The 22,255-nt window shown below is 43.7% G+C and overlaps 2 protein-coding genes across 3 annotated transcripts in view; one reads left to right on the forward strand and one right to left on the reverse strand.

Annotated features, from left to right (window-relative positions):
- The window catches only part of VMP1 (vacuole membrane protein 1), a 154,993-nt gene extending 137,603 nt beyond the window's left edge, over positions 1–17,390 (reverse strand). The window contains exons 1-3 of the mRNA XM_044286305.1: positions 17,240–17,390; positions 7,500–7,614; positions 6,430–6,531 (exon numbers count right to left, since the gene is read on the reverse strand). Of these exons, the coding sequence (XP_044142240.1) occupies positions 6,430–6,505 (76 nt within the window). The 5' untranslated portion in view covers positions 6,506–6,531; positions 7,500–7,614; positions 17,240–17,390. The remainder of the gene's footprint in view (positions 1–6,429; positions 6,532–7,499; positions 7,615–17,239) is intronic.
- Positions 17,391–17,406: 16 nt separating this feature from the next.
- PTRH2 (peptidyl-tRNA hydrolase 2) lies at positions 17,407–21,980 on the forward strand. Of its 2 annotated transcripts, none has more exons than XM_044286307.1 (2): positions 17,407–17,554; positions 20,503–21,979. In XM_044286307.1, exon 2 carries the CDS (start codon positions 20,510–20,512, stop codon positions 21,023–21,025), a length of 516 nt encoding a protein of 171 aa, XP_044142242.1. In that variant the 5' UTR covers positions 17,407–17,554; positions 20,503–20,509; the 3' UTR covers positions 21,026–21,979. The 2 variants fall into 2 exon arrangements, with proteins under 2 accessions (XP_044142242.1, XP_044142243.1); XM_044286308.1 differs by having other exon boundaries at positions 17,490–17,604; positions 20,503–21,980.
- Positions 21,981–22,255: the final 275 nt, after the last annotated feature.

The raw sequence follows: 22,255 nt of genomic DNA on the forward strand, positions 1-22,255 counted from the left end.
CTGAGGTCAGCACTATCTTGCACATCTGATAGCCAATTTTTTATTGATACCCCTTTATTTCTACACGATTTAATTTGTAAGAAAACTGTCACGAGAATTAAAATATCACATTGCTATAAACACTTAATGAATAATTTCTGTTCGGATGTTCTTTCTCCAGGACAGAGAGCCTGGTCTTCCTCACTTTCAGAGGTGGGTTCTCCAAGTTGGGAGAACATGGGGGATAGTTTAAAGCTGGTTTCACACAATTTCAACCACATTGTTGTACAATTTAATATTTTGCACAAAATCTATGTGACACCCATATGGTTATATAAAAGAGGCCTTAGGGCCTCTTCCGATTGCCCACGCTGTGGCGATCCCGGGGCAGACCATCTACATCTGCTCTGGGACTGCCCCATGGTGAGCAGATACTGGAGCCTGGTCCAAAACAATCTGGCTCACAAACTCAACATCTCTATCCCTTTGTCACCAAGGATATGGGTACTGGGAGATTTATCGGAGCTTAATTGTCAGCCTATAAAACACCAAATGTTGATTAAGGTTATGTTTTTAGCTAGGCTCCTGATCACTAGATTATGGTTTTCCCCTTCTGCACCAGAGTACAACAACTGGTTGGGCCTGGTCAAGAAAGTGAAAACTTATGAAAAGATTCTGTACAAACAAAGAGGATCTTACTTGAAATGGGAAAAACTCTGGAAAGATTGGAATAGGGTTAATTAATTAGAATTATTTTTTTTTTTTTTTTTTTTTTTTTTCTGCAAAGTGGGGTCGGGTGGGGGATTGGCGAAGGGAAATTAATGTCATTTAATATAATTGACTGGCTTATGAATTTTATAATACTGCAAAGTAATATTGATAAAATGTTTTGTATTACAACAATAAAGTATTTAAAAGGAAAAAAAAAAAAAAAAAAAAAAAAAAAAAGATTAAGCGAGATTGCTGCAGACAATAAAATCTCAAATCCCCCATTATTGATATAGGACCTTCAAAAGTTGTATGGATTTTTGGTGATGAACTGATTCAATTGGCTGAGAGAAGATCTGCTTTTAGACATTCTACTGTTAATTTAGGTTATTCAGCAGAATTTTCCATAAACTGGTTTTCCTTTGCTGACCTTAAAATTTCTGATATCTTCAAGAATGTCAGCCTTATATATTCAAAAATGTCGAAACCTGACCTGTTTATTTTACATATTGGCTCGTTTGATTTGGGAAAAATCAAAACGCATTTGTTAATTTATGAATTAAAAGAATTGTTATGTAAAAAAAAAAAAAAAAAAAAAAAAAAAAAAAGAACGGGTCAGCTTGGCTCAGTTTCGTCAAACGGACACAAAAACGCTGCAAGCGTGGAATGGAGACTGCTTCATATGTCCTAGGTGATGTAACACTGGGGGAGTACCTTATAGAGACTGATTTGGGTGTCCTTGTAGATGGTAGATTAAATTTCTAAGGCCACCAGGATACTGTCATGCATTAAACGAGGCATGGACTCGCGGGGCAGGGATGTAATATCACCACTTTACAAAGCGTTGGTGCGGCCTCATCTGGAATATGCAGTTCAGTTCTGGGCACCAGTCCATAGAAAGGACGCACTGCAGCTAGAAAAAGTACAGATGAGAGCGACTAAACTGATAAGGGGCATGGAGGATCTTAGTTATGAAGAAAGACTAAAATAATTAAATGTATTTAGTCTTGAGAAGAGATGTCTAAGGGGGGACATGATTAACCTATACAAATATATAAATGGGCAATAGAAAAAATACGGTGAAAAGCTGTTCCATGTCAAATGCGCTCAAAAGACAAGGGGGCACTGCCTCCGATTGGAGAGGAAAAAGTTCAGTCTCCAGAAGCGTCTGTAAGAACGGTGAAGCTGTGGAATAGACTTCCTCAGGACGTGGTCACAGCAGGAACAGTGGACAGTTTTAAAAAGGGTTTAGATTAATTCTTAAAAGTAAATGACATAAATGCTTATGAAAACGTTTAGAAATCTGAGTCTCACTTCTGAGATTCGCTTCCCCACCCATCCCTTGGTTGAAATTGATGGACTTAACTCAACTGTATTAACTACGTAAGAACAAGCTTTCCGTATGTAAACTCAACCCGGATCTACTCACAAAATAAACGTGGGCAGAAAATAATGAAAATTTGTCATCTACAGCCAGAGTACACAAAGAGAGCATGGCACACATTACAAAAACTGTGGAACCAGATTATCAAACAATATCATGAGCAAAAATTCATAAAACGTTTACAGAAGATCATGTTACATGTAGATTATAATACTAAGTACTATCGCAATTTAAACTTAACAAATATAGAAACAAAATGTAAGGTATATGACATGATGGTCTGATACTCAGTAGCAAGCTGTGATGCCTAAAAAACACTGAAGCCACAGGCCCAAGTCCAACCAGTACAACATCAGCAAAAAATGTGTTTTTTTACGCCCCTGGTTGGGTGGAGTGTTTTCTCCGGTCATAAAATACATTCATCAACCGGCTTACTGAGATTAACTCCACTGGGAGCATTGACTGATTTGAGTAAATACATGTAATGTACAAAAATGTGGCAGAAAATGTCTAAATGATTGTTTCCATTCAGTGCCCCGGTCTACAGACTTAAATAGGGATGCTGATTTCCAACACCTCCACAGCATATGATCCTTCTGCTCTCCAGCCAAGAAGTGGCACTAAAGGCAAGATTACAAGGGATGAGGAGCAGCCAATTGTCAGGAAGGAAAGGTTCCTTCCTGACAGTCGGCTGCTCGCTCAGAGTAGGAGAACGTGCATTTACATGCAGCGTTCTCCTTCACAGTATGAGGATGAGTGATGGCTGTTGCGATCACTCATCGTCATACAGCTGCATGGTTTCTGGGAAGCAGATCACTGGTTTAGACCACACAATCTGCTGCCCAGAAACAATAATTGAATTGCCTGCACGAATGACAGGATCACCCGATGAACCCGATGTTTTTATTAAACGCTTTTTTCCTACAAAAAATTAGGTGAACGGTCATTTCAAAGATACAGTCAAAAACATTTTATGATGGTTGTACAAAATAGCCCTATGCGTTATGGACCAAAGATCTTTCTGGGAACGTTCTATCAAACAAAGATCGTACACAAATGTTCTTTTATTTCACTATTGGATGAAAACATCAAACGCGGCCAAATTCTTTCAGATGATAATAGTCTATAATTGGCTGGCTAAAACGATCGTTGTTAAGTTTCACCTGACAAACAATCATTTTGGTTAAAACTATCCTTTTTGATCATCTTTAGACTAACGCGTATCGTCACTTGATAGATAAATAAATTAAATAAAATAAAAAAATTTAATCAGTCCCGAAAAGTCCATGAGTTTTTGGAGTCCATGTCCACCACCCTCTAGACTCCTCATGCCAAACCACATCAGCATTTCAATCACATAAAAATAATACCCGAGTTAGACTAGTTTCACCCTAGCGCTAGAGATCTAGCAGGCTTATAGCTAACGGGGCCGGGCTGGGACTTTCAAGCTTCTGGCAATGCTGGACTGCAGAGAGATCTGACAGGCTGTTCCCTGCCCGATATCTAGCACTAGAGTGAAACTAGTCTTAGAACATACAATGTAGTCATTAAAGAGAAAATGCTGTTCTAAACGGATATACAGGTCCTTCTCAAAAAATTAGCATATTGTGATAAAGTTCATTATTTTCTGTAATGTACTGATAAACATTAGACTTTCATATATTTTAGATTCATTACACACTAACTGAAGTAGTTCAAGCCTTTTATTGTTTTAATATTGATGATTTTGGCATACAGCTCATGAAAACCCAAAATTCCTATCTAAAAGAATTAGCATATCATGAAAAGGTTCTCTAAACGAGCTTTTAACCTAATCATCTGAATCAACTAATTAACTCTAAACACCTGCAAAAGATTCCTGAGGCTTTTAAAAACTCCCAGCCTGGTTCATTACTCAAAACCGCAATCATGGGTAAGACTGCCGACCTGACTGCTGTCCAGAAGGCCATCATTGACACCCTCAAGCAAGAGGGTAAGACACAGAAAGAAATTTCTGAACGAATAGGCTGTTCCCAGAGTGCTGTATCAAGGCACCTTAGTGGGAAGTCTGTGGGAAGGAAAAAGTGTGGCAGAAAACGCTGCACAACGAGAAGAGGTGACCGGACCCTGAGGAAGATTGTGGAGAAGGACCGATTCCAGACCTTGGGGGACCTGCGGAAGCAGTGGACTGAGTCTGGAGTAGAAACATCCACAGGCGTGTGCAGGAAATGGGCTACAGGTGCCGCATACCCCAGGTCAAGCCACTTTTGAACCAGAAACAGCGGCAGAAGCGCCTGACCTGGGCTACAGAGAAGCAGCACTGGACTGTTGCTCAGTGGTCCAAAGTACTTTTTTCGGATGAAAGCAAATTTTGCATGTCATTCGGAAATCAAGGTGCCAGAGTCTGGAGGAAGACTGGGGAGAGGGAAATGCCAAAATGCCTGAAGTCCAGTGTCAAGTACCCACAGTCAGTGATGGTCTGGGGTGCCATGTCAGCTGCTGGTGTTGGTCCACTGTGTTTTATCAAGGGCAGGGTCAATGCAGCTAGCTATCAGGAGATTTTGGAGCACTTCATGCTTCCATCTGCTGAAAAGCTTTATGGAGATGAAGATTTCATTTTTCAGCACAACCTGGCACCTGCTCACAGTGCCAAAACCACTGGTAAATGGTTTACTGACCATGGTATCACTGTGCTCTATTGGCCTGCCAACTCTCCTGACCTGAACCCCATAGAGAATCTGTGGGATATTGGGAAGAGAAAGTTGAGAGACGCAAGACCCAACACTCTGGATGAGCTTAAGGCCGCTATCGAAGCATCCTGGGCCTCCATAACACCTCAGCAGTGCCACAGGCTGATTACCTCCATGCCACGCGGCATTGAAGCAGTCATTTCTGCAAAAGGATTCCCGACCAAGTATTGAGTGCATAACTGAACATAATTATTTGAAGGTTGACTTTTTTTGTATTAAAAACACTTTTCTTTTATTGGTCAGATGAAATATGCAAATTTTTTTGGATAGGAAATTTGGGATTTCATGAGCTGTATGCCAAATTCATCAATATTAAAACAATAAAATGCTTGAACTACTTCAGTTGGTGTGTAATGAATCTAAAATATATGAAAGTCTAATGTTTATCAGTACATTACAGAAAATAATGAACTTTATCACAATATGCTAATTATTTGAGAAGGACCTGTATACCATGGCACATTCTAAAAAAGATACACCCTCTGACCACTTAGCCTACAACAGCATACCCAACTGCAGTTGTGTGTGTAATATTAAACCTAAACGATATCTCACCAGCTCTCCTGATGCTAAACCAGAAGTAACCATCCAAAATGGCCACAATGTTTTCAAGTTTAGCCAAGGTAAACCCCCTGTTCCAAATTCAACAGCCTGTATATTTTGACTACGTATTCCCTCCTAGAAGGGCTGCTCTCATCCAACCATGTAGAGCATCTGAGTTACCACTACCTTGTCTGGTTCGGTGATTGTTCTTACTTTTAAAGCCCAAACAAATCCCAAATAAAGTATAATAAGTTCCCTTTATCTGATGGATGGATGATATGTCACACTCTTATACAGTGTATGCCCGAATAGGTCACAATAAACCTTTGATGTTCTCCACGACTGATTTTTTTTTCTTTCAATCTACCCCACCAGACCTGCGAAGAGAAGCATACTTATATGAGTATGTCTTTATTGCACTTCGGGTCTCCGCGTGTAAACTTACAGCATGGTAAGCGTCACATGCACAGCTGCAGTCAATGACTGCACCCCTACCGATAAGCTATTTGAAGAGACCACCAGTTCAGTGACGTAACAGTACATCAGTCATATGGGCTAGGAGCAGCTCAGTCCTATTCAAGTGAATTGGCTTGAGCTGCCATACCAAGCAAGGCACTGTGCTTGGTAAGCTCTAAGGAGGCTGAAGAGCTCATTGGAGCACCAAAGTATCTTCAAACAGCTGATCGGCAGAGATGCTGGGAGTTGTATTGTCATCAGATACCAATGACCTACCCTGATGATAGGACATTAGTATAAACATTTTGGACAACCACTTGTGTTGGGGACACACTCTCTATACTGTGCGATGTCTGGATGTCTTGTAAACTACAGACAGTGGAAGAGGGGAATGTATGGACCTGAGCACAGCTTCACTGAATGCTAAAGTTGAATGCAAAAAGCTGTAAATTTGATAAAAGCCACTAAATTCAACCTCATGATGAGCACAGAGGGTGATCTATGAAAGCTACTGCAGAAACAAATTTGGAGGTAGAAAAGCCCAGTCAAGCACAATAGGATTTCTTTCTTTCTTCGCTCCAGTTTTCATAAGAGTCAAATAAAATTATTTTACTACAAAAAGTAGCATACCTGTGAAGCTCCCGTTGTGTTGCTCTTTAGCCATTCCAACACGCCTCTGTTCACAATCAGTGCCATTCTCTGCCATTTCATAGGTCAGCTGAACGTGAGAAACTACGAAGAAAACATACAAAAACATGCATATGGTAATTACAGCACAGGCACACGCAATACTTATCCATATTTATTAAATGAAGAGTGGGAACCATTTTACAATATTAGTTACAAGCCACGTGTAAGAGAAATACATTGATCTGAAAACACGAAACCCTACCCTAAACAGAAGAGTTATCTATATGTGCTCACTACAGCCAACCACCAGGAGGAACAGAGCTAAACCTCTTCTCGGCCATTCCTCAGTCGGCTAACTGATTCTAAAGCCGCAGGTCAATGTCTCCACAATCCTGTCTACCTGACTGAGCACATAGTTCATGTCCAGGGAGCATGACCATGAATGATATATTACAGCTTACTCCGCCACGGCCGATAACAGAACAGTCCTCATTCCAATACACACAAGTCTCCAGCCCCATCTTAGTTACATTTAAGGACAGGTTACTTTCTGTTTAACTGGACGGTGGCCATTTTCATTTACTAAACGGATTACTCCCTAGATAAAGCAAGCATGTTCTATTAATTAATGTTGTTTATAAATCGGATTAGAATAACTTTTTATTATTTTTTATTCCCACCCTGCAAGGAACGTAAGTATTCATGAGTTATCCTCAGTATAGGTCGACTCCTGGCATCCCCACGAACAGTTATTTGAAGGGGGCAAGCAGGCACTGAGGCCTCTTCCTCGGCCTGTCACATCAGATGCAGTTATCACATGGCCTTTCAGAAGCTCAGTCCCATATAAGTGAATTGGACTGAGCTGCAACTGCCACTATACGATGTATTGGCTGTGCTTGGTATAGTTTCAGGAGGCCGCAGTGCTCGTCCCATGTGGGAGCAGGGAGTCTGACTGCCTGCTGATATTATTGACCTGTCCTGAAGATATGATTGTCACCAATATATAACTCCCAGAAAAAACACTTTAAAAACTGTGCTGAATACGTGGAAATACACTGTACAGTATTTACCTCACAAACTCCAACCAGCTTCTTCAAAGATGCCTTCCAGTTGGACACAGTTATAACCTGCCCTTCACTTCTGAGACATTAAATGAAACACCGTAAGGACAGGTCCTCTTCAGTCCTTTATTGAGGGGGAAAAAAGTATAATAGTAAAGCCAGATAAGCATTATGTATTTTAAAGAACACATGACATTACATTTACACAGCTAAACGTAGGTCAGATACTGAACATGCTGCAGTATAACGGTCGAAGAAAAAAGGCTGTGTTAGGCCTCTTTCACACTTGCGTTGTCCGGATCCGTCGTGTACTCCATTTGCCGGAATTACACGCCGGATCCGGAAAAACGCAAGTGAACTGAAAGCATTTGAAGACGGATCCGTCTTCAAAATGCGTTCAGTGTTACTATGGCACCCAGGACGCTATTAAAGTCCTGGTTGCCATAGTGGTAGTGGGGAGCAGTATACCTACAGTCCGTGCGGCTCCCGGGGCGCTCCAGAATGACGTCAGAGCGCCCCATGCGCATGGATGACGTGTCCCTGCGATCACATCATCCATGCGCGTGGGGCGCCCTGACGTCACTCTGGAGCGCCCCGGGAGCCGCACGGACGGTAAGTATACTGCTCCCCACTACACTTTACCATGGCTGCCAGGACTTTAGCTTCCCGGCAGCCATGGCAACCATTCATAAAAAGCTAAACGTCGGATCCGGCAATGCGCCGAAACGACGTTTAGCTTAAGGCCGGATCCAGATTAATGCCTTTCAATGGGCATTAATTCCGGATCCGGCCTTGCGGCAAGTGTTCAGGGTTTTTGGCCGGAGCAAAAAGCGCAGCGTGCTGCGGTATTTTCTCCGGCCAAAAAACGTTCCGGGCCTGAACTGAAGACATCCTGATGCATCCTGAACAGATTTCACTCCATTCAGAATGCATGGGGATAATCTTGATCAGGATTCTTCCGGCATAGAGCCCCGACGACGGAACTCTATGCCGGAAAAGAAATACGCAAGTGTGAAAGAGCCCTTAGGCTACATTCACACGACAGTGGAAAAATGGCCAGTTAAATACAGTGGGCGGCTGCTTCAGACGAGGGTCAGTAAGGAATGTGTTTTGTTGTACTCTGTGCACTTTAACTTTTTCTCTCCCCCTGCAGTCTGTGTTGTGTGGGGCTGCACGCAGGTTCACACCACCCTACAGGTTGGTGCCTTCTGCTATTTATGCTCTGGGTGCATTTTACAACATGAGCCCCATTCAACTACTACTATAACTGCGGTGGGGGGATGTTAGTCCCTTTATTGGTCTGGAGCTTTCTTTGTTTTTATACATTTGTTTGCAACACTGACGTGTTTTCCATGATTACTGCTTTGGTGTATGTTTTTAATGATATACAGTTTATCTCCATGCTGCGGTTTTATCTCCATCCAAAATTCCGGAACACTTGCCGGAATGCCGAATCCGGCATGTTTTCCCTTTGACATGCAAAATGGATCTGACAAAAAAAAAATTAAAAATAAAATGGCGGACTGCCACTCTTAATAAAGCCCTAAGCTGGCGGATCATCCACTGAAGTTATGATGAGACGCCGGCCTCTCCATAACTTCAGTGCATCCAGTGCCAGTTCTAAATGTAAGACAGCTTCCGAGCGGTCTTACATTTAGACCATTTTCTATGCATTGGTAAAATGGTAAATGAGACGGGCCTAAAAGGTCTGTCACCTTCCACAATTTTAGACCTGACATGAGCGGGGCGAAGTCGCAGATAGCAGCGCAACTAACCATTGCGCCACCATCTGCGCCTGAAATATTTCAGATTAGTAAATTCCCCCCAAAGTATCTACTGCTAACTTTTTGGTACTGCCATCAGATGTCTTGTGGAGTCTAGGCCTGGATGGGTCACAGCTGTTTAGTCAGCACGAGGGGGCCCGTCACAAGATTAGGCCAGTGTAAAATGTAAGCACAAGCACTTTAGAAGAGCTTCTCTCCCTCATCCCATAGCAGACACGTCTGAAAATAGGACGTATAATGTAGTAGCTGGATTTAGTCTATGAAGGAACAGTACACAAGCTGTAACCAGAGAAGACTTATAGCATGCACAGGGAACATCCTGCTCGGCTGGTCAGCTAATATTTAGTACACAGTGCCACCACCACCATGAGAAATGTGAGACGATCCTGCTTCTGACTGCCGCGTCATGTGTCCTTTCATCCGTCATCACTAAACTACAATGCAAACATTTCTTTTAGCTCAGAGATGCAAGAAAGACGATAAACCAGTTGGGAATGGAGAAAGAGCCAGGAATCTCCTCAAGTTGGAAACAATCCCAAGACCAAGGTAGTCAAATCCAGATAACTCCTGCAGTTTACTACAATTCGAGTAACTGGAAATACATGTCCCTTTTTCCCCCGTTTACGCTACAATAATAATAAGGAGCACAATTTTTTCTTAATTTCAATTAGTGGAAAAACTGAGGATTCAAATTGCTGCATATCGCTAATTAACTGATTTTCTCAGACTTTAATTTTCTTTTAGAGGAGGCTGCCCCAGAACGCACTCCTTGTCGGGCACCGAAGGTGGCCACTGTCCGGATAAGGGTAGGACAAGGGTGGAAAAACACCTAGCTTTCCTACGTCCCTGGAAGCCCCAGAGACCACCTTCATTACTGCGGCCTGCACTGACCCACCGCCACTACCTGGTGGCGGCAGCGATCGTCAGCAGCCGTTCACAGCAGCCATAGCTCTTGTTATCTAGTGCTGCTGCCTCCCTCCGGCTGTACCACAGGACCAGGTGAGATGGAGGGGTGTCGCAGGGACAAATAACCCCTCCACTACCTGAAAGGACATACTGGCAGGCGCACCATTATTATCAGAGCGCGGTCTGGGAGGATTGTATTTACAGCGGTGCTGCAGAGTTGGTCTCTGCTTTATATTTTCTGTTTTACAGCCACAGGCTGCCTGTTGCCCACTTGTACTGGCACTATACTGGCAGAGCCTGCATTATTATTATTGTCCCCCACTAGACTGGGGAAGATCTGCAGGAGATCCCTCTGATTGTATATTTGGGCATACATATCTGCATATTGCTGGTACACGTGATCTCACTACATTGCTCACTACTGGATCTTCATATTGAGGGACTAATTTCACATCTGCTATAAGAGTTATATATTCAGCACCCCAGTTCTTCGCTTTTGGTACGTTTGATTCTTCATGTAATACAATTGATACTTTGACTCCACTGTTTTCTTTACATTGAAGCTCGACCTATACAGCAAATATCCGCTATTTTGTGCCACCATGGATAAGTTTGTGAGAAAAAGTACAGCTGCTACTAAGGGTCCTCAAACCCTAACCCGCAGTCAAACTCCATCCTCTCCGGGTACATACGCCTTCGGACCCTATTATGAATACTTCAAAGGCGACAGCCCAGGCTATCTCTGATCTACTAATGCCAACTATTGATACTAGGTTGGTGGCCTTTCAGTCCTCATTGTCTCTCAAGTAACGGCTCACAACACCCGCCTATCTGAGGACAAGCAGAGAGTTTCTGATCTGATCCACATTACTGCTGGGACGCCCACCAGTCACTAGAATGGGAATGCTGAGCACCCGTTCTAGAGGAACTTGAATGGAGCCACACCATTTGAAGTCTAGAGCAGTGTTTCCCAACCAGTGTGCCTCCAGCTGTTGCAAAACTACAACTCCCAACATGCCTGCACAGTCAAAGGCTGTCCAGGCATGCTGGGAGTTGTAGTTTTGCAACAGCTGGAGGCACACTGGTTGGGAAACACTGGTCTAGAGGACTGGCAGAGATAGCCGAGTATGCCACTTGACTATTACTGCTAATCCTCTACTGACTGAATGGAGCAAAAGGGCACCAACTTACTCCAAAATGGCGGGCTCAGGACCCCAATTCTAGTGATGGGTGGGGTATCAGTGATCATACAGTTATCTATCCTGGTATAGGAGATGCATGATGCTCGTGACATATAGGATTGCCAGTATCAAACAGTCACACGTGACGTAATTGCGCTACAGCAAGCGGTACAGCGCTGATGAACCCGTTCACATGCTGTGGAAGAAATCCATGTGTGACCTTAACAGATGGATTTTCAAATAAATATACTATCACAAGAGACATAACATATTATAAAGCACTGACAGAACCCAGTACAATCTCTGCAAATCCTTTACCTCAGGAAACAGGAAAGCCACTATTCAGAAGCCTTTATCGCTCAATTGCCTAATGCGAGGCATTAAAGATGGACTGGCTTGACCTGTGAAACGTGTTCACAAAACCTGTACTTTGTACATGCCAGAGCTATTACTAGCTAAACTACAAAAGCACTACACCCAAAATAACCTGCGCAGAAAAAACACCTCTTCAAGTCTCATCTAACCCCAGGGTTACAGCGCCACGATGTTCAGGTAACCAAATGTCTTATGTTCCAAAAGGCAAATATGCAAAACTGCAGAGAAAAGCCAACATGGACGGAAGCCTCTGCCAGCCAAGGCTATGCACACGGTTTATTTCACAACCTACCTAAAGGGCTTGTCCAGTTTCAGGAGGAAACTGAACAACACATGTGATCCACCTGTAAGAATAGATTACTTATCCCACACCATTAGGGTCCATTCACACGTCCGTTGTTTCTTTCCTGATCTGTTCCGTTTTTTGCGGAACAGATCTGGACCCATTCATTTTCAATGGGTCCTGAAAAAAAAAAAAAAATCGGACAGCACAATGTCAGATTTTTTTTTCAGGACCCATTGAAAATGAATGGGTACAGATCTGGTCCAGATCTGTGCCGCAAAAAACGGAACAGATCAGGAAAGAAACAACGGACGTGTGAATGGACCCCTAGTCCGGTTCTCCTGGCAGGGCTCATCGGCTGCAGTGCTGACATCACTTCAACAACATGTGACCACTGCCGTCAATCACTGGCTTCAGCAGCGTACTGAAGAAGCCAGTGATTGGCTGCAGTGGTCACATCCAGCCAACATGATATCTGGTAAAAAGAGCTCAGCCGGGAGAACTAGGGCGACGGTCCGAGACCTGTCGGGGAAGTAACAGGAGAACCCCTTCAGCAACTAATGTCGTCTCAACATAAATTATGCAACGCTGACATTAATGGAGTATTCCCACTGATGTTGCCATAGAGATCACAACGGTCGTACTTGCAATAAGGCTCCATAAAGTAGGCTAAATGTGAAGTGGCACAAACAAGGTCCTGTCGCTGACCTTGCATGCAGAGCTGCCCAGAAGATAGGCTTGGTAAGAGAACCCGTCACTATGAAAATGCAGTGCAATCTGCAGGCGGTATGTTGTAGAGCAGGAGCTGAGCAGGTTGTATACAGTTTTATGGGCAAAAGATTCTGTATAACTTAGTTATTCATTTAAAGAGCATCTGTCTTCAGAATCATCCCTATTAAACAAGGCATAATGCCTGGGAGGGTTGATCCTGATTTTTTTTATGTATCTCCTTTGCACCACTCCCAAGATATATCACTTTGTAGTGATATGTAAACTAGGCCTTCAGCACACTAATGGGTGGGTCTGAGCCCCTCCAGACAAAAGACCTCTCATCATTTCCCTAAATCCCTGGATTGACAGGGCCAGGGAAGATGCAATCTTGGTAATCTTGTAATGTAATCCTGCATATGCACAGTAGTTCACCCGCTTCGTTAGGGTGCAGGATGATGCTATCTGCGCATGCTCAGTAAATTGCTGCGCTGCTGGGAAAGCAGACTCGGATGCTCCAACAGTGCGGACTATGGCGCAGACACGAGATGCCTGAGCCCAGGTGCAAGGTGGAGAAGCTCTGGTGCTACAAGGGGCTTGGCCCCAAAGACCTAATTCGCTTATTACTAAAAAGTCATATCTTGGGAACAGTACAACAGAGACAAATACAGTAGTGTTCTACACATCAACCAGGCATGGGTTTAATAGGGTTGATCCTGATGACACATGCTATTCAAATGATGAAATGACAAGTTATACTGAATCATTTCCCACAAAGCTATACTAGTCTGCTCGGCTCCTCCTCTATAACATGCTGCCTGTATTTTCACGGTGACAGGTTCCCTTTAGTTTAGGCACCTTGCCCGGGGTTTAACCCTGCATTTTCTATGGATGTTTCTGATAATCTCTGTGTGCTGTCTTCACGCTAACATTCACCTGGGGCCGGGATATACTTAAAGGGGTTTTCCGAGGAAAGGTCATCAGTATTTGATCGGTGGGGCTCCGACACCCAGACCCCCTGTGATCAGCTGTGTGAGAAGGCAGGATCGCCACTGTCTTTTCAAAACAGCTGGTTGGCGGGGGTCCCCGATGTCGGACCCCCACCAATCAGATACTGATGGTCTATCCTGAGAATAGGTCATCAGTATTAAAATGTCTCCCCTTTTAAGGTGAGCAGCCCAATCAAAAATTTGGTATGAGACCCTTGTAGCGAAGCCCTTATGTATTTCAGCCAAAGACATTTATCACCTTTTCGCTGGAAAAGTGTCAAGAAGCGCTCAACCATCTTCCCCATATAAACTCTCCCTCACCGTGACTGGCGGAGATAGAACGACTAGTCCCTCATTCTCACTTTATTCCCTAGTCAATGGATAAGAGATTACTGTCTCTACCATACAGGAAAGTACCTTCATTATCCATTAGCTCATCTCTTTCTCTAGACATGTGGAGACCATCAGCAAGTAGGCTAACCTCCTGCTAAAGGCCCTTCTACTGTTAAGGCTGGTGTTGGGGGCACATACTTATACTGTATCAGTGCTCTCTCCGTAGCATTTAGACGAGCACAGTTTTTTCTAAGCAGACGCGACATCGATGCTGTTACACTTTTTTACCCTTCGACTTAGGCCTCTTGCACACGACCGTATGGCTTTTTTTTGTATTTTGCAACCCACTTTTCACGGATCCGTTGTTCAGGTTTTTCTTTCCGTTGTGCTTCCATTTCCGTAGTTCCGCAAAAAAAAATCCGTATGGTTTCCATATGCGATCCGTTGTTTTTGCAGATTGCAAACAGAAACATAACATTTTTAATCATTAATGTAATGTACAGTAATGTGTTTTAACAGTATGCACATGGGCAAAGTGGGTATGGATCCGCAAAAAAAATGGATGCCATACGGATGTGTTCTGTATGCCTTCCGTATTTTTTGCGGACCCATTGATAAGAATGGAGCGACAGAACATTTGCGGACAAAATAGTAGGACAAGTTCTATCTTTCAGCGGAACGGATATACGGAAATACAGAAACGGAAGGCATACGGAGTACACTCCGGGTTTTTTTTTGCGGAACCCTTGAAATGAATGGTTCTGCATACGGACCGCAAACGGAATCCACAAAAACTGAAAAAAAACAATGTTCTTATGCAAGAGGCCTTAGCTTTTAATGACTTCAAGGAATATAAATGAATATTGGACTTATACTTTTAATGAACTTCAATTTCAGACCTAAAGAGGACTTTTCAGCAGGATCGATTCTATTAAATTAGGTATGCTGACCTGTATGGTTGATCCTGCTGATTAAAATGATACCTGTCTTGTGAAAATAACTTTGTAGTATTTGGAATAAATTCTTTATGCAAACGAGGACCTTTGTGTAATGAGGGGCAGGGCCAACACTGGAAAGGTGAGGTGCACCGAGTCGCTAAGTACCCCCTCTCAGTGCACTGAAGACCTAATTTGCATATAGAATAAAAAAGTCTTTTTTTTTCCTGAGAATGCAGCAACTGATTTTCACAAGACAAGTACCATTTTAAACAGCAGGATCAACCCTACCAGGCAGTACACCTGATTTCATAAAATTGATCCTGCAGACAGGTACTCTTTAAAATGAATTTACTGCCGCCCCCCTCCCCCCAAAACAGCACCTCCCTTGTCTATGGGCTGTTCAGTTGGATGGGGATGACCGGCCATACTAGACACAGGCCTAGAAAAGACATGGCACTGTTTTTGGATAGCAAAGTGAAGGCTGTAAACAATATACAAACATAATATGGAACCCACACTGAAGACAGAGTTTCTTCCTCGAATACAGTCACGTTGTATTATAAAGATATTCTCCCCTCCACATGGGGAACAGTGATTGGGTAGGCTGACTTTTCGCCTTTTCAGTTCTTTGTTTCTAACTGGTGGACGCATATCTCCTTATGCACATTAAATAAAACTCCCATCTGGCTGATCTGGGTGGGCACATCAGTGGAGGATTGGGCAGATTGTTCCATGTGGTACTGATATAGCACAACAATGTACAAAGCTCTCCAGGGGCAAAACTATTGGAATATGACAACAGGAACCACATTCTGTACATAGAGATGCAAATCATTCCACACACACACTGGATCACGTGCTGCACATCACTAATACGCCATGACGCTCAAAGCCTATAGATGTCCATTAAATACATCATAACCAATCACTGTCCATGGCTGGATCTCATGAGACATCACTATAATACAGCATGATGGTCTATAAACCCCTGTAGATGTCCTATAGATGACTGCACATAACCTGATCAGCACCGGTAATCACTGGATATGGCTGGATCTCATGAGACATCACTATAATACAGCATAATGGTCTATGAACCCCTGTAGATGCACAATTACCACTGACCATGGCTGGATCTCATGAGACATCACTATAATACAGCATGATGGTCTATGAACCCCTATAGATGACTGCACATAACCTGATCAGCACCGGTAATCACTGCCCATGGCTGGATCTCATGAGACATCACTATAATACAGCATGATGGTCTATGAACCCCTATAGATGACTGCACATAACCTGATCAGCACCGGTAATCACTGCCCATGGCTGGATCTCATGAGACATCACTATAATACAGCATGATGGTCTATGAACCCCGGTAGATGCACAATTACCACTGTCCATGGCTAGATCTCATGAGACATCACTATAATACAGCATGATGGTCTATGAACCCCTGCAGATGCACCATTACCACTGTCCATGGCTGGATCTCATGAGACATCACTATAATACAGCACGATGGTCTATGAACCCCTGCAGATGACTGCACATAACCTGATCAGCACCGGTAAACACTGTCCATGGCTGGATCTCATGAGACATCACTATAATACAGCATGATGGTCTATGAACCCCTGTAGATGACTGCACATAACCTGATCAGCACCGGTAATCACTGTCCATGGCTGGATCTCATGAGACATCACTATAATACAGCACGATGGTCTATGAACCCCTGCAGATGCACCATTAGCACTGGACATGGCTGGATCTCATGAGACATCACTATAATACAGCATGATGGTCTATGAACCCCTATAGATGACTGCACATAACCTGATCAGCACCGGTAATCACTGTCCATGGCTGGATCTCATGAGACATCACTATAATACAGCACGATGGTCTATGAACCCCTGCAGATGCACCATTACCACTGGACATGGCTGGATCTCATGAGACATCACTATAATACAGCACGATGGTCTATGAACCCCTGCAGATGCACCATTAGCACTGGACATGGTGGCTCTCACTATGAGGTAGCAGTGCTGTAGAGTAACAGAGCACAATGGCGCACCGGTGCCTGCACTGACCACTGATCTCCCCCACGTTTATCAGGGATGACTAGAATAACGTCACTAATAAGCAGGGGTCTGACCGGAATCTCCACAGCCTGCTACTGCCGGCCCCTCCACACAGCGCTCACTGCACGTCGCCCCCAATAACCGGAGAGCACTCACCTCCTCCTCCTCTGTCTCCAACTAGAGATCTGTCACACTCGCCGGGTCACTCCACCGGAAGTCGCGTCAGCTCCGAGTCAGCGCCCCCTACTGGCCTCTCGCGTCATCAAAGCGAGACATACCAGGCGAGGAAACTGAGGCCGTCTTGGCTTCTGTGGTGTTTCCGCCCCTTCGCGAGTTTCTGCTCTCGTCCTATAGTAAATAGCAGCAGGAGAGGAGGAAAACGAGTCACGGAAAAGCGGCGGTGACGTCATATGTGTGCGACACTTAAGGAAGTGACTAACAGAACCCAACGTGGGAGGACCAGGGCGCTGGGTGAGGGCTCCGCTCTGCACACCCTACTACTTCTGTACATTTATTGAAGGGTGGGCATAGTGCGCTTATAGATATAGGCTCCTCACCACACAAACCGGGTGCAAAGTAAAGCAGTTGCGACCAGATTCCAGCTTTCATTTTCCCTTGTGCTTTAAAATGAAATCTGCAACCCAGTTGGTTCTTCTGGGCATCCTCTGGGACGCATTGCTGACCAATAGTCAAAGGAGGAGATTTATCAAGCTGGTGTAAAGTAGAACTGGCTTAGTTGCCCATAGCAACCAGTCAGATTCCACCTTTTCATTTTTTTTGACAGCTCCTTTGGAAAATGAAAGGTGGAATCTGATTGGTTGCTACGGGCAACTAAGCCAGTTCTACTTTACACCAGCTTGAAAACTCTCCCCCAAAATGTTTCTCACCTGACCACTAATCACATGGCTGCATTTTCCTGCTGCAGTCTGCCTCTAACCTTGCCGCTGTGGCTGGTGCGATTCATTTCCTTAGTAATGTATATCATTTTTTGCTGTTTCCAGTGCAGTATAGTACAGTGCAATTTCTGGAACTCGCCTTGCAGCTTACTTAAGATCACGATCCAATTTGCAGAAAGTAGTCAACATCGATGATATTAGATTTGGCATCCGGCTCTTACCCACTGACCCCGTACAGGCTACTTTTACACTAGCGTTTTTGCTGGATCCGGCAGGCTTCCGTTACTGATGATACAACCGTTTGCATCCATTATGAACAGATCCGGTTGTATCATCTTTAACATTGCCAAGACGTATCCATCATGAACTCTATTGAAAGTCAATGGAGGATGGATCCGTTTTCTGTTGTGTCAGAGTTAAATTCATCCGTCCCCATTGACTTACATTGTGGGTCATGACGGATCCGTCTTGCTCCACATCCCATGACAGAAAGAAAACTGCAGCATGCTGCAGTTTTCTCTCCGGTATGAGAACGGAATGCTTTTTTGGAGCATTCCGTTCTGTTCAGTTAAGTTTTGTCCCTATTGACAATGAATGGGGACAAAACTGAAGCGTTTTTTTTTCCGGTATTGAGACCCTATGACGGATCTCAATACCGGAAAATAGAAACGCTAGTGTGAAAGAAGCCTTAAAGAGGACCTTTCATCTGTTTTCCTTTAGAAGCTAAATTACTGCTGATGCTGCCACCCGTTTAAAAAAAAAAAACATTGCTCCTACGCCCCGCTTCGCCCTCCTGAAGTTTTCACGCTCAGTATGCTAATCCTGAGCATCAGTACAGGGAGGAGGAGACGCCAGGGTTTCTCAATGGGCGTCTTCTTCTCCCTGAATGTGCCGCGATCCAGTCACATCGGAGAACGTCACAGCCAGGGAGGGTTAAATTCTGTCTGTGACAATCGTGCTTTTACTTTGTGCTGGACATCTAATAACCCTTATCTCTAAATTACTAATAGCTCAAAAATACTTGTTTAAAAAGGAGACGAGACTCTGAAACATAATCGCTAATGCATGTTCATAGGAACAGTCATTAGCTATTATCTGGCGGTGTAAATGCAACCGCCAATTACCCGATGAATGAGCAAAATGCATTTTCCGCGGGTTATCCGATTGTGCGCACACAAAATTTGTTGTTTGCTGGCAGCAGATCGTGCTGTGTTAACATGTTCTGCTGTCGGCAAGCAAGGAGTCAGTATGGGGACAAACGATGGCTTTAGCGATCGCTCCTCCTCATACTCTGGAGGAGATTGCTCCATATAAATGTACCAGTCTCCTCCACAAGCGAGCAGCAGTTTGTCAGGAAGAAATGCTTCCTTCATAACAATCTGCTGCTTTGTCATCCCGTGTAAAGTAACCTTTAGGCTGGGTTCAGACCTGAACGTACGCTCTGTATGCACGATTGTACGGGCGTTTGCAATCGCGCATACAGAGACAAGCGAACGCCTGTTATCGCGCTTTCCCGCTGAAGTCTATGTACGGGAACGCGCGACAAGACGCCCCAAAGAAGCTCCTGTACTTCTTGCGGCGTTGGGTGTTTTACAGCGCGTAGGAACGCGCTGTAAAACGCTCAGGTCTGAGCCCAGCGTAAGCCACATTCTTATCAGTAAGATAAGAATTGAGTTATAATGAGTGTTTCTAAGGTCAGAGATAAGGAGCTGTCAGCTGCACTGCCTGATGGAACACAGTAAAAACACAGAACTTGCTACTGGAGAATCTCAAGGCTGTACAGAGAAAGGGGCTCAACATTTTTAATAAAGACTAATAGAAATAAAAAAATATTTTTAGCTCAAAATGAGTACAATGCAATTAAAAAAAGAAATTGCCCCCAAGGTGCCCATAGCCTTTAAATGAGTTTTTATAGGCTTTACAGGCAATCTTAGGCTGGGTTTACACATTCAGGTTTTTAGGTGCAATTTTTGGAGCGAAAGCCAGGTGTGGATCATAAAGGGAGAAAACTTGTAAACAACAGATATTACCTCTTCTCTTCCCTTTCTAATCCACTCTTGGTTTTGGCTTTAAAAACTGCATCTAAATACCTGAACATGTAAACCCAGCCTGACAGTGATGGGCCACATATGGAGCTTTATCCTACTCTATAAGGGATGTTCACATGAGCGAGTCCATTGCAGGAATCACGCTCCTTGTGTGAGCATGATCCGTTCTGAACTTGCAGGAGTGCACAGCATTATCATGATTTTTAATGCTATGTGCCTCTGCATGACCTTACTGCTACAGAATCATACTGACAGTATTATGTCAGTATGATTCTTTAGAAGTAAGGTCAAGCAGAGACACACTGCATTATAAATCAGTATAATGCCGTGCGCTCCTGCAAGTCCAGAACGGAGGATCATGCTCACACAAGGAGCGTGATTCCCGCAAGTCACGTGCTTTTTGCTCTGTGGTCTTGCCTAGTTTCGTCTCCTGTATAGGTCTAACAGTATCAATACATTTCCTTTCTTATTGTAGATTGACAATGGATTACATTTCACATCCTGGGACTCTGACATTGGCAGCGGGAATAGCATGTGGCGTCTTTCTAGGCTGGAGTCTGCGTGGCCGCTTTGGACGGTCCCGAAACCTCACCAGCATTGCAGGAAATGACTTGGGCAGTGAAGCAAGCGTTATGGGAGAGAGTGGCGAGTTCAAGATGGTGTTAGTAGTCCGTAACGATTTGAAAATGGGAAAAGGAAAAGTGGCGGCACAGTGTTCACATGCTGCAGTATCTGCCTACAAGCAGCTCCAAAAAAGAAACCCAGAATTACTCAGGCAATGGGAGTACTGCGGCCAGCCAAAAGTAGTGGTGAAGGCTCCAGATGAGGGCGCTCTCGTTGAACTTCTCTCTCAGGCAAAACAACTGGGATTAACCATTAGTTTAATTCAGGATGCTGGTCGTACACAGATTGCACCCGGATCTCGAACAGTCCTAGGCGTGGGACCAGGTCCTGGCAACTTGATTGATCAAGTGACTGGGCATTTAAAACTCTATTGATGTTACTATACATTCTTTGATGAATATAGTGTCTGGCAGACCAGCTACGTACAGTATTTACTTTGTTGAATTTTACATTAAAAAAATCTCAGTTGATTTGCTATGGCATATATGTTGTGGCCATCTTCTTTCTCCCTCTCCGTGACCCTCTTTCTTTCTAGCAGTTGTTATCTAAGTTTTGAGTAAGTATTAGGGTGGCTTCACATCACGTTTTTCCCATCCGTTTAACATATGGAAAAAGCATATACATTAAAACGGAGGCATAAAACACGTTGTGAACCCACCTTTAGACAGCCGGCACCAGCTTTGTATGATCATACAAGTCCTTGCGCATAGTGCCCTACATGTACGGCATTATGGGTTAAGGGGTTAAAAGGCTTGTACAAGATTAAAAAAAACAAGGCTGTTTTTTCCCAGAAACGTATGGCCACTCATGGGTTCTCTTTGCTATCGCAGCTCAACTCCAATGAACTGAGTGGGACTAAGCTGGAATACCACACACAACCTGTGGACAGATGTGGCATTGTTTCGGGGGGGGGGGATCTTGTAAACCCCTTTATCCTGATAGCGACCAAGTGCTGTACATGTATGGTGGTTGGTGCTGGGCTTTAATCCGGGGTGCCACATGGTGCAGGATTAAAGTTTCTGCTAGTGCAATGATGCAGAACAGGTCCCCAACTGTCAGTGACAGTCGGGAACCCTGGGGATAAGACAGAAGTAGTGTATTACTGCTTCTGCCTTCTCCCTACCATAGTACATAACACCTATTCAGCACTATGCAGTGGATTGAGGAAACTCTGCATGTGTACAGTGCTCCAACAGAGGGGGCCTTTTCCCCCTGTAACTGGGTCTCCTTTGGAAAAGTGCAAAAAAAAAATTGTCAATGTCCCAAGAGGTTTTTTAATGACCTCTTGGGAGACATATTATGTGCCAAGAATATATTACATATTAATGTTCCAAAGTCACTCCAATCTTGCTTATACATACTTTTTATATATCAAAACATCAACACAAAATAGGGAACCAAATTTAACACCGATTTTCCATTTTTGCGTTTTTTTTTTTTACTCTTTGCCTTCCAGGAACCATAGCTTTTTTTTTCATTCACATAGCCGTATGATAAGTTGTACTTTCTAATGGCACCATTTTATATTGCATTAGATGTAGTGGGAAGCTGGAAAAAAATTCCAAATGGGTTGAAATTGGGAAAAAAAAACTCAATTTTATGGG

This window comes from Bufo gargarizans, chromosome 3, assembly GCF_014858855.1.
Source record: "Bufo gargarizans isolate SCDJY-AF-19 chromosome 3, ASM1485885v1, whole genome shotgun sequence".
NCBI lineage: Eukaryota > Metazoa > Chordata > Amphibia > Anura > Bufonidae > Bufo > Bufo gargarizans.

What these genes read in the sequence shown, in the direction of transcription:
- PTRH2 (XM_044286307.1), top strand. Translation starts at nt 20,510, where the DNA reads ATGGATTACATTTCACATCCTGGGACTCTGACATTGGCAGCGGGAATA.